Genomic DNA, 17,632 nt, shown 5'->3' with positions numbered 1-17,632 from the left:
TGTCCCTAAGCATTTTTGCTTTCTGTATTTCTTTTCTTTTTTTTTTTTTTCCTCCTTTCCTTTCTTAAAATGCCCTATCTACTAAAAATGAGAATAAAATTGAGTCTGGAACTCGAGATTCTTTGCTCTTGCTCTCCTCTTTTCCTCTGTTTATTCAGAAGGAGTAAGAAAAGAGCTATATTAAACTGAAATTTTATTCTGCTGTTTTCTGTTGAACAAAAGATAGTCCACTAAAGCCACTAAATCACAGATAACACTTCTCTGGGCAACATTATTAGGAACTGACAGCTGGAGATAGATGAAAATCTCATCTTTTAAAGAAAAAAGTACATTTAATTTCCTTTGTACATAAAATAGAGAGCACAGCATTGTATATCTGAAGATAAAAAGAGATCCCAGTGTATGCTGGGTGCCATCCTTACAGAGATGTAATACTGGTCTCTGTTCTGAGCTTACATTGAGCTTTAAATTCAAATTCATTTAGAAACAACTATTCTTCAATTCATGGCAGACCGTGAACTTTAAAAAAGAAGGTGACATTTTACAGCCAGTTTCATTAGAAAAGAACAGCTCACAGAATGAGTTGTTACCTTTTGGGAGGGACAGTGGAAGACAGAACAGAAAGAGGAGGGAGAACAGATCTGTAAGGCAGAGAGCTGGGTTTGCCCCTGGTCCTCAAGGGATCATCCTGGGAGCCACCAGGCCTCCTTGAGGTTGATACCATAATGGATTTGATACTGAACACACACAATGGAGTTGGTATTGAACATCAAGGATCTCATCAAGTACCTTGAAACAGACATGCTAAAAAGCTACGGTCATTTTTTCCACCAGCTGAGGCACATCGTGCCAGGCTCCAAACATGCTAGGTGAAAGGCAATGGATTTCTTCTACAGAGACAGTGGCAATACCATTCACATTTGCAATGCATAAACATATTTCATATGTCCTTTCTGAAGCACTACCCCCTGTTGCATTTGATTTTAATACCCAGGCTGCACAGAAACAGTGAGGGTGAAACTTTATTTGCCTGCAAGACAGTTACACATGTAGTTAAACACATACTTAACAAGAAAATATGGTCAGTCTGATTCCAGTGGTATGAAAGACCGCTTTTGGCTCCTGTGGAGAGTACAAATTTTAAGAAAAACATCTGTATGGAGCTTTTGTTTCTAAGTCTAGAGACTATTTGTGTGTTGGCTGAGTCTGGTTGCAAGCCCTTGTAAGAAATGAAGGCCTAATACTAAGCAATTACCTTCCTTTGATTAAAGGCTTCTACTCAGCTAGTCTAAAATAAGAGTGGAAATTTTTTTGAGAACCTTACTTCACTGAAAGATGAAAGGTGGTTTTCCACTGAAAACACTGGCAATAAGCAGCCTTTCTAACCATAAAAGCTTTAAGGAAAATTATTTAACCATCTTTATGTAAAAATAGTTATTCTGCTTTCCTAAGACTTCAAGTATCTTTTTTTTTTTTTTAAGTGGACATAGTTTGTAGCAAAGGATAATATTAGGCTTTCCATTTCTTGCAGAAAAAAAGTGCCTCTGGAAAATACAGAATATAAAATGAAACTTGCCCTGGATTCAAGCTGGAAATGCACACATAGCAAGTCAGAGCAAATGCAAGATCATCAAGAAGTACAAGGGTCTGTGTAGGTATTTCACATTATTTCACACAGGTGAAAACTGTTTTGAGTTTCACCCACACACAGGCAAGCACAGTGAAACACCAAGTGTCCATGTAAAACATCAAATGAACACTGACCTTCAAATTTCTCTAAATTGCTGCTTCTCTGTGAAGAAATGGATTTCTTCCTCTGCTTTTTGGGACTGGTCCCTAGCTGATGATAGGATAGACTTAAGTTGCTTTTCAGAAATTTCTGCATTCTATATTCTGATCTAAAACTCCCATCACTCATGTCTTATTGCACCATGACCTATCTTTTTCGGCTACTGGAGCCTTTTTCAAGACCTTGGAAGATCACTATGAGCGAGATTGCTCTCTGCATTCTAATTCTGTAAGTTTTTAACATCCAGCTGCTCCTCCAGATGTATCAAGGCACTTCAAAATTCAACTGCTGTGCTATTCGGTAGTTTTGAAATCTTCTTTGCACCACAGCAGCTACAGCTTTTAGTAACACTCTCCTTCATCTGTTACAGCTGAACTGAGATGTTGAGCATTTTGGGTTACCCACTCATCTGCACATTCAAAGTACTTTAGGAAAACAACTCTCAATAAGTAGGATCCACAGGGCAGATCTCACACAAAGGTCTGGGCAGCATTTTGAGCTGCAGACAGCTGCCACCAGGAACCATCCAGGCAGATACCCACGTATCTGTGGTGCTGTGCTAACCTCTCCTTGTCCCTGGAGACAGGTGCCCCAGATTTCTTCCAATTCTATGTCCTGCTGCTTTTCTTGTTATGGAAGATCCCAAAAACCAACCTTTCTACAGTTTCTAGGAGAGAGATACACACCTTCTCCTTTACTGTCAGAACAGGGATTTTGAAACTGATTTTTCAGCCCACATACACACAAACACCTAGCCAGGCTTGCTTCTTTAATTTCAGCAACACTGATTAGAAGATCTGGCTTCTTCAGTCCTCTCTTTTACCTTTGTAATAGTGAACACCTCTGACTAAAGTCTTGTTTTCATTCTCTTCAGACCTATGTATGTCAGTTACTAAAGAAGATGCAAAAATGTCAACCAATGTCTCAGACTGACAATTGTATTAATTATCTCTGAACCCCTCCACTCACAGATGTTTAGAATTATGATTCAGGAGCTGAACAAAGTTGACTTCAGGAGCCTTAAAGATAACTAGAAGTGCTCTAAATGGCTTTCAAAAAGATAGTTCAAATAAGCAGCCAAACTGAGCATGAATTCAGAACTAACTGAAGTTTGCTTCTCCTGCTACTATTATGAACTGTAATTCTCCACATTTCTGGAGTGCCTTCTACTCTAGGTTGCATGACAATTTAAGAGACTTAATTGGCTCTCAACATGCCTTTCAAAAGTATTATTCCAATTCGATGGGTAAGAAAAGCACAGCATAAAACATCAAGCCATTGTTCAAGTGCATGGCAATAAAGATGAATTGCTGGAATAGCCCTTCCCATTTTATGAAAAGTACAGCTTCCGTACCAGCTATTGTTGGTTTGGGTTTTTTTTATAATTCATAAATAAGTCAACATTATAAAAATTATTAAAATAAGTCAGCATTAAAAAACATGGTGGGGTTTTATTTTAGTGGACAATCAATAGATATAGGCTGTCTTCTAAAATGGAAGTTGAAGAGAAGGGCAAGTTGGAAAGTCTTCGAAATGCATATAATTTTTTTCTCAGAGATGCTAAGATAAATCCATTGCTTTTCAGAGAGGCCACTTCAAAGGTAGTTACAAATACGCACCCAGAAACAACAGGATTTAGTGCCTAAGAAAAAGGGAAAGGTGACCTCACAACCAGCAAACAATCAACTAAGATTGGGTCCTAAGTCAGGACATGAGATATTGCTCCATGTAAGCAATTATTTACAACTACATTCCAAACCTGCTGAAATAAGACAGAACAGTCTTTGCAGAATATCAAATAAATAAAAATACACAGGATAGTTCAGTGAGTGTTTTGTTCATCAAGAAAACAGACAATCTTAAGGTCATTTATTTCTTTAAGAGAAATATCTTTGCTTCTTCCCGTAGAGAAAGGGGCTGCTTCTCCTCCACATGCTGTTCTTAGAAAGCCATGTGTTTATTCCAGGAGCAGCGCTGGTCCATATTGTGAGCCATCACACCAGCCTGGGAGCTGAGCACGCCTCTCCATATGCAAAGCAAGGGCAGCTTCCCATCTCCTTCACTCAAAGCAGGGAAAAGGAAGATGTGCATCCTATCAAAAAGGTAGTGAGTTTGCAGAGTCCATACCAGTGGGGAATGTAAAGATACATTTCCAATGGTCTAGCTCTCACTGTAACAGTAGCAGTGACGCAGCAAGAGTCCTGAGAGAACTCTGTCAGTGTAGCCAAAGCTCTGATGTCCTTCGAATGATCAATCTTACAGTCAGTGGAACTGCATCTCAACTTGAATTTAAGAGTTGAAAAAGTTCTTAAAAAGTAATGCAGTATTAACTACTCCCTAGTTGTCATATTTATATTTTATTTGCCTAATGACATAACAACTAAACCAATTTCCTCCTTGTCTAGGTCTAGCACAGCTTAATGCCTCTGTATTCTAGCTTTTCACTGGTTTCCCTATAGCATTTATTATTACCTACTCTTGCATTGTTCCTCTTGTTCCTGTTCTGAGTGGTTTAATTCATTCATACTTTGATTTAGAAGCAGAGATATCTATGACATTGAACAGAGACATACACAAACACACAGCTCCAACTTTGTTCCAGATTTCATCCACCACAATCTGATGGTTTTCACAACTCTATCAGAAGAAAACATGCCTAAGATTTCAAAGATGCTTTATGAATTCCTTTAAAACTCCCTAAAAATTAATGTTAATTCTTCCTCTTAAGTGAAAGACTGGACCTCACCACTGTCAGTCTAAGGAAAATGAACTGCTGAAAGAAGATCTACATGAGGAGGCTACCCTAAAAAAAGTGTCCAAAAGGACATTCAGCTTACAGCTGACACATCCTGCAGAGGGGAGTAAGGCCACACTTTTTCCAAAGACAGTTCCAAAAGGATTTACAAATAGGTGTCACTGAGAGTTTTGAAACAAGACTCTGCTGTTAATGTGTGCTCTATTGCTCCATTCCTCTGATGAGGAGTTTCACAAGTCTGTTGCAACACCTTATCGAACGCTTCATTTCATTTGAAAAATTGAGTAGGTGCTTCTTCAATGAACTCTCTCGGCAGAAGGGTCCTGAATGTTAGCATAACGTCCTCTAACAGCAAAGACTTAGCACACAAAGACAAATACAAAAAGACAAGCATTTCAGAAGAATTGATTGAAACACAAAAGTTTCTATGCACGTGCACAAATATACATGTAAGATAAGCTTTGCCACTATGTAGTGGTTCAAGAAGATTCTGCTACAATATTTACTCACAGAGAAACAGCACAGCGCTTTGCAAGGAAGAGTTCTTCCAATCTAAACTGAGAGGTTCCAGAGCAGAGGTCCAGCCTGCATAAAGGTACTGATAAACTAATCATAAAAATTTAATCTCTAAACAATTTAACCAGCTAAACAAATGTTATTTGACCAATTATCAGCTGACACTCAGTACATGCCTTTACACAGTCCTTGGAAATGAAACACAAGACTATTATTTAGCCAAAACTGGACTCATTGTTCTGAACAGCTCGTAATCCTGTGGAGTCCCTTCCAAGCTAAAGAGCCTGAAGTCATGCAGAGGGCTCCCTGAAGCAGCACTTATCTGGTCACACACATCTAGATGACAGCACTGTTGTTCTCATTAGGATGACAACTTCTGGTACTGACAAGTGACTCTTGAAATGTTATTCCTTGCTGAAGCAATTTTGAATGTTAGAGACTGAAAAACAAGCGGATATTCTCAGTAGAATAATCAGCTTTTTTTTAATTGAAAATTCACATATACAGCCTGTGGTACTCTATACAAACTAATGCAAAGAGCTTCATATAATACAGTGCCTTTTGGACTGATCTCACTGTTACTTATATATACACCAGCTGAATTGTTCAGTGCAAATGCTCCCATGTCTCTTCCTGACACTGGATTAAAAATTAAGACAGTCCAGCATGAGACATTTTTTTTTCCCAGAGGCACCAAAGGTGGCTTTCTCAGTCACTCAGTCTTGAGACGGAGAGCTTCCCGCCGTTGTTTCTGAACTGTCCTGGAATCTTCCCACAGACTGGGTCCTCTGATGTTCTCCCAGTTATCCAAGTTAGATTTTTCCAGCTTCTGCAGACAAACAGCAAAAAAAAAAAAAAAAAAAAAAAAAAAAAAAAAAATAGGGTCACCTTGATGGATCCATAATTTAAAGTACATATGATTCCAAACTGATTTTTTTTTCACAAGAAATTCAATATCACCATTGGGTTTATGAACTTTCATCTACTCTGTATGAGAAGTTCAACAAGAAGGAAGAAAAACCTAGTAGTTATCCATATAGCTACATAAATGACTAAGACAGGCATTACTGCATCTGCTTCTCAGCAGGTAAGTAACATTTAAGGACAGGAAGCACTGCAGCATGTGAGCAAGACTGAAGATAGATACCTTGTATTCACTTTTTCTCCTCTCACCTTGTTTTCCAGATCTGTTCTTCAACTGCAAGTCTGCCAAACACTGAAGTAGTAGGAGTGACAAGTATTGGTATAGCTCAAATAGAATGATTAGTAATTAGTGAGCTGAAGTATCCTGTCAGCAAAAATACAAAGCATGCTGGAAAGGATTCATTATCTAGCACAAAGAGAGACAGCAACAGTGCAAACCTCTTCGATCCATGTGGTTTTAACTTGAGAGAGGTATGCAATGCTTTCTGCTGACTAGTCTCCCATGGCACCCAGCCACCACAGACAGGCCTCTTACTAAGTCATACATGAGATATGCTGACTGAACTGTCAGGTATTGAAAAACTAGATTTCATTACCCTTTTTTTTTGCCTACTACTATCATCCCCCCTCAGGATTACCAATGACTTAGAGGCAACATAAATGAAGAACAGGTGCCCTTCTGACCTCACCTACCATGTGCTGCAGTCAAAGAACACAAACATGTATTGCATCTTCGCAGTCCTATTGGCAGAGACATAGCTTTCCCTTCCCAAGACAGAGACCTCAAGTCTCACATGCCAACTGTGGAACAGCACACTGACATGGTGGGAGACTGAGGAGAGGGTCAGTACCACTGCCAGAATCAGCACTGTCCTAGACACTACTAAACAGGGCAACACTGCATTCCAATAATGAAAGATACTTACTGCAGTGGGACTTAAACCTGACCTGTGATCAAGGCCTCATCTCAGCAAATGCTGTAAAAATACACCAGAAAATACTTCACCCTGCCCCAAGCTTGTGGCCTAATTTGTCTACTATCAGTCATTCAAATAAATGGCAAATACCTGGGGATTTGAATAATGGCTGCAAAAAAATCAACAGCTACAATAGAATAGACCTGCTGCTTAGTTCATGTTATGTGAAAGTTTCTTGATACTTCTACAGTTGAGGAAATTGCAATGAGGTTAGACAGGTATCCAAAGAAATTAGGCATGACTCTACAGAAGATATATGAGAACACATGCACAAACATAGCAGACTTTCACAAGGTAAGAGCAACTGAATTTTTTGTACAGTAGAGTTGGCATAAGTCTTTCTGAAGAATTGTCTTTACTACTTTATACATCTTATGCTTAGCTAGTACTTCATTTCTCCAGAAGGGATCTGTGCTGACATGGAAGGAGAGAGAAGGAGGAAAGGTACTCATCATCCCACACAACAGTGACTATCTCCTCCGATGGCAAATTCAGAATTTAACATCTAATTCTAATGGAAGTGTCAAGGAAATGACACTTAAAATAACCTTATGCTTTAACAGAAGGGATGCACGCTGATTTAATTAAACACAAAAGTATTAGACACCTGTGAGGATCTCAACTATTACAAATTTGTTTGTCTCCCGAAGCCTGAACATTAATCAACTTTTAAAGTAAGTACAACAAACCTGTGCCATCTAAAGATAGGCTACATAAAGAAGTCTATCGAAAGAGACGTGCGTACTGAAGATCTTTACCAAAAAGTTCATATTAATTTGTCCCTGAAACTTCAGAGAGGCTTTACAGAGAGGAGGTTTGTCAAAAACAAGAAGCATTTCAAAACTATAGTATCCATACAAACCAGTACCAGAAAGTATCTTGGTAATTTCGAATAGAAATCATAAAGGTACCTAGAAAACACACTGGGATACACTGACACAATAAAACAACCAAGGGTTACGTGCAGTGAATGGCATTGCCTGAAATGACAAATAAGATCTATTGATCAATTAAGAAATAAAGGCTCTAATGCATACATAGGAAGACTATGTTTTTTTATTATCATTGTATTTATAGAGATCATTAACATTTTGCGTCATGTATAAACACTTCGTAATATCTTACTGCAATTCAAGAAAAAAGCAACCTTCCTTACTACCATGGGACAGTATCTGCAAAAATTTAGTTTATGGAATAGTTATCAGTCATCAGAAGACAGAATGATTTGACATTCCAACTTTCTTGTACTGATATTATCCAATTTTGGGATAACAGAGCACTCCTGTTGCATGTGGATAAGCATAAGGAGTATCGCTACTGAAAGGGGATGTGAAAATCTGTACTGCAATGCTTTCCTTCTGAATAGCTATTTTCACATATATCTATGCTGGGTCTGGGGTAGAGTTACATTTCTTTATAGTAGGAAGTATAGGGATATGTTTTGGATTTGTGTTGAAAACAATGTTGGTAACACAGGGATGGTTTCATTATGGCTGAGTGGCTCACACAGTGCCAAGGCTGTCTCTGCTTCTCCCTCCACCCCACCTGCCAGTGAGCTGATGATGCACAGGAGGGGACACAGCTGGGGCAGGTGACCCCAAGTGACCAGAGGGATATCCCACACCATATGGCACCGTGCTCAGCATGTAAAGCTGGGGGAAGAAGGAGGAATAGGGTGACATTTAGAGAGATGGAGTCTGTCTTTCAAAGCAACCTTTTGATGTGATGGAGCCCTGCTCTCCTGGGAATGGCTGAACATCTGCTGCCCACGGGAATTGGTAAATGAATCTCTTGTTTTATTTTGCTTACACCAGCACCTTATGCTTTAGCTATTAAACTGTCTTTATCTCAATCTATGAGTTTCCCCACTTTTACCCTTCCAAATCTCTCCCCCATCCCATCATGGGGAGTGAGTGAGCAGCAGTGTGGGGCTTGGCTGTAGGGGTTAAACCAAGACAGTACCCCACATACAACTGAGCAAAAACCTACCCTTTTTGCTTGGTCACTGACATGAAAACTCTTACAACAGAATCATCCCAGAATAAATAGCTACATTAGATGTAGACTAAAGCTATGCACATAGCTACATTTTAAATTCATCTCAGTGATGAGAAGACCAGATTGACAGTACTCTTAATTAGGTGCAGCAACAGCTGCAAAGTTACACAGATCCTTGAGATTGCCTGAGCTGTACAGTGAGAATTCAGGCAAGCAGCTAGTTCTGCTCTCAGATGAAGCTGAGCAGAAGTCAACATCTTTCATTTTATCAGGCTAGGTCTTCTTAATTTGTTATTTCTTGTTTTCATTTGCCCCACTTGGACTCTGCCTACCTAACTTTATAAAGACATCACATGTCAAACTACTTCCAGCTTTTACTAAACTGAAATTCATATAAACTGGAAGCCTAAAACCCGAAATACTTCTCCCAATTCAAACATACTAAACGCTCAATCATTGGAGACTACAATGAAATGTAATCAGATCAGATCAGCAGCACTTTTCCTGCTTGTCTCAAATAGCCCAAAGGATATTGAAAATTAGCTGTTTAAAGTAAGATCAGTGTAGTCCATTAAATCTACTGATTCACTCCCTAAATCAGCTAAACTGCCTCTTAAGAGTACAGAACTGACAGAAGCTGTAAATTCAAGGGGAAAAATGCAGTTATTCAGACAGGCACAGTGAAAAAGAAAAGTATGTTCAACTGTTTGCCACACTTGACTTTTAAGACTTATTAAATGGGATTGACTGGTGCAAAAGTATCAAAAAGGACATAAAAAGACCTTCACTTCTTAATTGCTGGTTCAAATGCCTGGGTTAAGTACAATTATAAGCCTCTGACAGCCTTAAAAGAAGACAAAATCTAAAAAATAGTTTGAATTCTACTCTTACAGGACAATCTTCATGCCACAATACACAAACTAAAGTCTGCAGAAATTCATTTAGAGCTATTAGTGTTCAGTCTGAGTAAATTCAAGGTGGCCGCTTGAAAAAAATGCTTGGCTTTAGTCTCAGTTTCTCACATGTGAAATGAGGGATAAGAGAATCCTGTTTACTTTACAGCTTGATGAAATAAATTCTGTGATGAGCACCACAGAAAGAAATAGCTCTGATATAGAGAGCCAATTATTTCCCATCATTATAGTAAGCAAACCCATTTGCAGACAAAAGATGAGCCAGGGAAAAATATTCTCATGGCTGTAAGAGGCAGTGAAAGAATTAAACCAATTGAACAGTCTGTTTTTTAAAAGTGTCAAAAAGCTTGAAGAGACAAAAGGTATATTGAGGAGCTCTATAATGATATATAGATGAAGAGGTACAGAATTACAGCTAACACTGAATCTGCTGTTTTGTGCATAACTGAAAATCTTAACTTCATCATCACACTGATACAGCTTTAGTGGGGTTTTTTATATAACTCTTTCACAGAGCCATCTTTTTGACATCTCATTTTCTTAATATAAACTGGGTGTTACTTACTTTGCCTAGGAAGTGACAGAATTTAATATCTGCAATTAGTGATTTAATAATCTGGGATTTAATAGCCCATGATTAGTGATTGAATCTCAGTTTAAAAAGAAGTGGTTTTTTTTTTCCCAATTAGAGAATGTTTAGTTTTTATGCTATTAGAAAACAAGCAAATTAGTAAGCAGCAAAATATGGCCAGAATGAGATTGTTTTTTTGTTCATTAAGAGAAGAATTGCTGGGGGTGAGGGGGGACTGGCACAGAAGATGCATACTGAGGAACTGCACCACCAGTTTCTCTGTGCAACCTTTTCCCCATGCAAAGCATGTGAACAGGACTTGCCTCCACCTAGGAGGTGTCACAGAATTTAATTAATGTTCACAGAGTACTCTCATAGTTTGATTTGAAGGTGTTATGGTGATACAAAGTGCTCAGTAAACTAAACAATTGTATCACTCAGCTAAAACTACATAATTACAAAGCCTTGAATTTTTAACAGATGAGAAAGTAATATGAGACAGAATTCCTTCTGGAATTAGGCCTTGCCATGATTTCCTCCTAATTTACAAGCAGTTTTCCTTCTTAAAATTCAGAATCTCTTAAAAACCACAATAAATCTCAGAGGATAATCCAGTGTCATTTATGCATTACATCTGCAGATCACCCAAGATGGACTTCTCAGTCCAAAAGATTCACAAGCTTTATGGCAAAATCAAAAGAATGGGAGCATGGGTCATTTACTTTCAGTCTATCTTTTCCTAAACAAAAACAAAACTCAGAAAGGTCCAACATAAATAATAGCATGATTGCAGATGATGCTATTAGATGAGAACAAGATCAAACATCCCAAATTCAGTAAAATCCACTTTTAACTTAGAAATTAGGTACATTTTGGACAGTTTTCATTTCTCTCATATAGAAAAGTTTTATCAAGCCATGGTTATTCTACCCCAGAAAGAGAGGTGCTGCTTACTAAGATTTATCCCTAAATCCACTACTTGGGAGACCTAGCCAAGTCAACAAGACCAAGGAATTTCTCAAATCTGACTGCTTGGTCTTGCTAAGTTTGTATCACACTAAACTTTACTGTAAAGGGATGTCCTAGTTACTGCAGCACAAGTCTCTAAAATAGGAGCAACCAGAGACAGACTTTTGGGATGTTTGCAGCATCTTTTTCAACTAAATAAAGGTGAACTTGACTGAAGAGGATCTTTAACAGTGATCTTTAACAGTGCAGGAGACCAGTAAGAGTAAAAAATGACATTTCTGTTGCTGCTAAGAAGACCATACAGATTTCTACAGCACATCCCTATCTGGAGACCAGAAAGCCCTTCTGACACCAATGAAGTGGTTTATTTCAAACAACCTCCTAAGACTATGAATACTTGGAAGTGTGGACAATTTTTTTTTACCTTCTGTATATAAAATCTGGCAGTCTGTCCTTCTAATAAAGATTAAAAGATACTCTAATAAAAAAAGGATGAAGTGTACCAGGATAAAAAAATATGAGACCCATGAGTCACACATGGTGTTTTTCCTTCTGAAGAGATATGAAAAACAAAGTTTCTTATGTGAGAGGGAAAAGTTGCAATGAACGCCACAGCAAAGAGCTAAGAGATTACCACAACAAGAAATGATCAGTTACCACCATGAAACTACTAACAGAAGTGTGTGGGCATAAGAAAAGAAACAAGAGAAGGTTTACAACAACAGTGTCAAATTAAACTTAAATCCAGGCCATTACAAAACTACTTTAAAGTAACCACACTACTTCAAATCAGCAGTCAAACTTACCAAGCAGTTGTCCCTTCTGAACTGGTGGGCTCAATCTCCTGCCTCTCATATGCTCCCCCCTTTACCCTGGTCTCACTTGGTTCAGGAAACATTCACACAGTTAGTGTAGTTTAGGACTTCTGCTTTTCATCTACACTTCCCTGCTGATTTCTCACTCACCTCTCTTCCAGAATTTCCTTATGAATATATATGCTGAAACAGAATGCTTTTCCCTGTTGAGAAACTATGATTTGGGCTAAACATTAACAGCACAATTTCAAATCGTTCAGCCATAAATAGTTTTACAGTAACATCAATGGCTACTGTTTGATTTGTGCTGTTGGGCAATTTCTCATAGGGAAAAAAATCCTCCTGTTTCTTCTCTGCAGCTAACATCCCCTTTCTAACTGATGAGAACAGTAGCAGGAGCATTATTCCCATGCTGTACTGCCAGTAACAGTAAAGCTATGTCTCAGCAATACTGCTGAATGTACAGCTGACAAATAATACGTGAATAACTGTCATTCTATTAGAACCAACAGGTCTTATAATCAAATCAGAAAGACTTAAAAAGATCAAGGCATCTTTTTAAATTTTTACAAGCATGAAGTTTTAGAAGGTAAGGTCTCGGGTCTTTCTAGAGCTGGAAGGTATTTTGGTTTTGAACTGCATTGTCTTAAAGACTATTTATGTTAGAGCTGTAAGATGACACAGGGGGACACTGGCTCTCCAATGACCTGAGGGGAAGATGCTATGAACAAGATGGATTATTACATATTGACTTACCAACACCATTTCCCTCAGCCTGTGAACTTCTCAGTGATGCCTCCCAGCAATACCTGAGCAAATACCAAGTTTTACCAGACACACAATGAAGTCAGGGGCAAAACATGGGAACTTCTTAATTCAAGTTTTAGAAATTTGGTTATTTAGCTAAGAAATGTGAAAATTCCATGGTCAGCCTCCACCAGAATCTTGCATATAATTTTTCTGTTTGATCAGTAAGCCTGTTAGAACAAGCAGTAACCCATTCTCTGACAGTAACCTGCTAAAGCAGAGTACGTTTTTATAGTATACTTTGAACATTAAATAATGATGGGTAACAATAATTTGAGAAGCAAAGAACATGTAAAAATTGTATAATAATTTGTTAAAGCATTTCACATTTTGACTTGATTGTCCACGTGAACATCACTTGAAAGTACACTGGCAATCACAAAATACTCCAGACAGTGTTTTTGAAATTGGCCAAAAACAGAGAAAAAAAAATCTAAGAAAAACAAAAATTAGGATATTCTTGCAAAAACCACTTTGCCTGATTGTTGAGACAAGAACTTCCTTCAAAATTATCTGTTCTGCTGTATCGTCTTCAGAAGGAGATAATGAGAGAAACACACACGGCCTCAGCTGTTTAGCTGAATTTCCCCACTACACTAAAGCTACTTCAGAGAGATTTCATACCAAAGATCCAACAATTCCCCACTGGAGGCCCATTAACAAGGCAGAAGTGCTTAACATTTTCACCTAGCTGCACAAGTTCCCCATACTGGCTGCCTGGCAGAAGCTAGCAGCATTCCTTAAAACAATAAATGAAAGAATTCAGCCATGATGTGTGCATACAACTCGCCCTACTCAAACTTTTGGGATTTTTGTATCTGAGACAACACACAGTGCTGGCCCTAGCATGGTAAGAGGTGGTCAATTCATGTGGCATTAAAAACCAAGAAAACACACATGGAATGCAAGATGATTCTAAGGATTCTATTTTGGAGAGAGAAGAAAGGATGATGAGAAGAGATTATTTGTAACTGTCCCAACCATGTTTGCTGTCTGATAATCATTCGCCTTGTTTTCCATCTATTAGACATCAGTATCTTCTTACTGGATAAGGAAAGTGCAAATGCAACATATAATGAAGAAATAGCTCTCAGTTAAGGAACAATCCTTTGCTAAGAGATGACCATAAAAGAATTTATAGGACTATTAAATAGAAATGCATTCCAGAAATAAACCAGTAAAAAGTGACACCCTATGAACTTTACTCTGGAGGCTGTCTTTCTTCCTGCAAAAGACTTTTCCACCAGAATTCTTCCTGTGACATACCCATCACCAAATTCCACCTTCTTGTGTTTCTCTATGAAAACCTATGAACATAGTTTATTGTTTGAACACATTGAACTGTGGTACAGCAAACTACTGAGATGTCAAGAAGAAAAGATCAAAAATCTATATGTTTGCTATGGATCGCATATCCACTCAGAATAAAATGCCTAACACAAACTATTTGAATTAAAATCCTTTCCATGGCAGTTTCTATTGATGATGAAATAACAGAACTTTGTACTTCTCTACAAAACACTGTGTTGAAGATTCACAATGAAGTAAAAACATAAAAGAGTATTTCACATGTGAATAAATTGAAATGCAAGAAACTCAGCTTATCCCAGAAACAAGCTGAGGGCAGTCAGAATGTAATGGCTAGGCTGGACAATGCACCAAGAAAGAAGAGTGCATGGAAGGAACAGTGATGACAGGGAGAAGAAAAGTATCTCAACCTCTTTATTTATCTCAACCTATTTATTGTCCTAACAGTCATTAAGGAGGGATATTTTCCCAACATCTCTGTCAGCTCTCAAACAGCTCAAAGCATTTAGCCACCAATATCTTCATAGACATTGAAACAAATCAATTCAGTACACTAATCTGTTAATTCTTCAACAGCAACAAAATCAGTAATCATCTGGTACTGATAATGACAAAAACAAGACACTTGCAGATATCAATGACTGACATCAAGGAATTTCTTTCTAGAGCACTCCTGATGTCCACACACTTGGATGCAATTACTGTGTTACTACACTGTCACTCCCTGAAGAAAGTTTCATCCATTGTGCTGACACCACAATCCCTGAAGTTATGTCAAATGACCAGTAAGTGGCCAGAGTCTTTTTCAGAAGAGCCTATCCAAATTCTTCTTTTAAGACAGTAAATATATAGGTTATATTCCCAAAACACCTCCATATACCTACTTTTAATTTTTGAACTGTCCTCAATATACATTTCAATACTGCAATTATAAGTCTTTTGCTGTAATTCTCAGGACAAACCACTAAAAAACTTCTGTCCAGAGCTAATGTTGACTTTTTGTGAATTATGAAATTATAAGGAACGAAACCTTCTCAACATTCATACTCTTTAAGTCACGAAAGCAGCACTCTCTAGTGTGACCATTTGCAGACCAGCCTGCAGTCAATTATGCCATCCTTGCAACCAGCTGAAGGAAAACTTTATAAAGTTTTACATTTTTGATATTCTGAAACACAGAAGATTAATTTGTCTTTCTTTTGTGTTCAAATTACATTCCCAGATATTAAGAACAGATCTTACTTCTAAGTTTAATACATTTTCTGCAGTAAAAAATGTTCAATTGCTATCACCTTCTTCCTATGGAAGTATTTATATGAAAACACCATTCTTCTCAGTACCTTTAATATTATTTAAATATTTAAGTTTCTTTGAAGGAATTTTTTAGAGCCCTAAGTTAGTACAGTCAGCCTGTTCTGCAATCTGTTCTTAAAGCCTTGTTCAAAACCTGGATACCAAAAGGAGAACCAGAATTTCAGTCCCAGCCTCACAAATGCCACACTCAGAAGTAAAATCACCTGTTCCTACATCAACCATTCCTGTTCATATTCACACACTGAATTAGCTTTTGTGCCACAAGATCACACTAGAAGATCAAGCTGAATTTATTCACCAACTCCTAAATCTTTTCCAGAGCTGCTGTTTTTCAGAATGCAGTCCATTCTGGCCTGCATTTTCAGTTTTTTAAATAAATAACTTCAGCTACTCGAAAAGGTACTTAGCACTTTTAATGGGCCCATGTTAGCAAATAATATGAACAGTTCTCTGTCCCTGCCTTGCCACAGTTTTACTATTGTAATATTATTTACTATTTTCATATCACTTGCACATTAGTAATGTGCAATTTCTTTCACATCACTGAAAAAGTACTCAATAGTGCCTGTATGTCCCAAATTTCCCAGAACTCTTTTAATAGTATCACCTTCCTGCCCAGTGATGATTCCCAGAGAACCATCATCCCAGACTGAAATTTCCAGCAGCCACTGAAGTGTTCCAAGCCCATTCTTACAACATAGCTATAAACCATCAAAGTCTAGCAGGTATTTAACATCTTGTTTTATTATTAAGCACATCTCATTTGAATAAAAAGGACTTTTTTTCCTTAAAAAAAATACAGATACGCTTTTGAATGTTGCTACTTTGCCATTTTGGCTACTCATTATTTTACATCCTCATTATTTTATTCTTGGTTTGTTGCAATACCATCCTCTTACCCCATCCTTGTCAGATTACTTATCAGACAGCTCTGATGCCCTTAGCATATTTTAGCAGTCTTCCCTGCTTTATGACTAACTCATTTACTGTTTCCATAGCAATCCTTCACGTTTTTATTTATTGGAATATTTTTTCCTCTACTTTCAATTGCTATTGATTCCCACTGAATATCACATATTTGATTCAAACTTAAATTATTTCTTCCACGGCAGAATGTTAGTAAATTCATAAAGCTTTTCTTTGCTAGAAAAACCCTTAACAACAATTATATATTTTGAGGTGTGATGTAACTAGGGCCAGATTTTTTAGTGTTTATTAGACCATTAATTTCACAGAAGTACAGAATCCAAGTGCTAGAATTAGGAATGCTATTTTGAGATTGCATGAAACACATGAAAAGGAATGTACTATGACTGTTAAAAAACCACAAGAATGGTTTTCACTCATCATATTAATCAGGTTTTTTAATCTCCCTTTTTCAAACAAATTTTTGTCCTTTCAAATAAAATACTCAGGCTTTTGTCACAGGTCAAACACTCAGCATTTTTTACAGTGTGTTCTACAAGGCCCAGCTCAGCAGCAGAACTGCATTCACATTAGTACCAGCACCACTAGTGGACAGAGCTGTGATTTATTAAGCAAAGGGGAGTAGCAGGGACTAATTGGTCATATGAGGACACAAAAGTGTGAGAGAGGAACGCACAAACAATGAAGTGTGTATGCAAAGGTAGCTTGCTCCTCTGGCATGTCCCAAGACACAAGATAAATGCCAGTATTAACAGATCTGAGATACAATAAATGCAGTATGAATTACACATGCAAATTCTTCCTTCCTCAAAACAGTATCCTGGCCAGAAAGATTCCTGTATGAAATAAACCTTTTATAGTTTGAGAACATATAATTTAGTAAATGAGAAGGTAAGAAAATGTCTTCATGTTAATTTCATCACAATAAATTAGGTCTGTGATTATATCTTTTTACATTGCCACGACCACCACATCAGAGACAAAACGCAGATTTCAACATGTTTGAAATATTGGAAATGTCTTTACTTTTTGCAATATGCCCATAAGG

General features: G+C 37.6%; 1 protein-coding gene across 2 annotated transcripts in view; it reads right to left on the bottom strand.

The window, feature by feature from the left end:
- Positions 1–1,004: 1,004 nt before the first annotated feature.
- Positions 1,005–17,632, bottom strand: part of COX16 (cytochrome c oxidase assembly factor COX16) — a 48,549-nt gene continuing 31,921 nt past the window's right edge. For both annotated transcript variants that reach the window (XM_072930075.1, XM_012574275.5), the window contains one exon: positions 1,005–5,889. In XM_072930075.1, the coding sequence (XP_072786176.1) occupies positions 5,773–5,889 (117 nt within the window). In that variant the 3' untranslated portion in view covers positions 1,005–5,772. The remainder of the gene's footprint in view (positions 5,890–17,632) is intronic.

Source organism: Taeniopygia guttata, chromosome 5 (genome assembly GCF_048771995.1).
Source record: "Taeniopygia guttata chromosome 5, bTaeGut7.mat, whole genome shotgun sequence".
Taxonomy (NCBI): Eukaryota; Metazoa; Chordata; class Aves; order Passeriformes; family Estrildidae; genus Taeniopygia; species Taeniopygia guttata.
The sequence above is the reverse complement of the archived record's forward strand: the minus strand, read 5'-3'. Positions and strand labels throughout refer to the sequence as shown.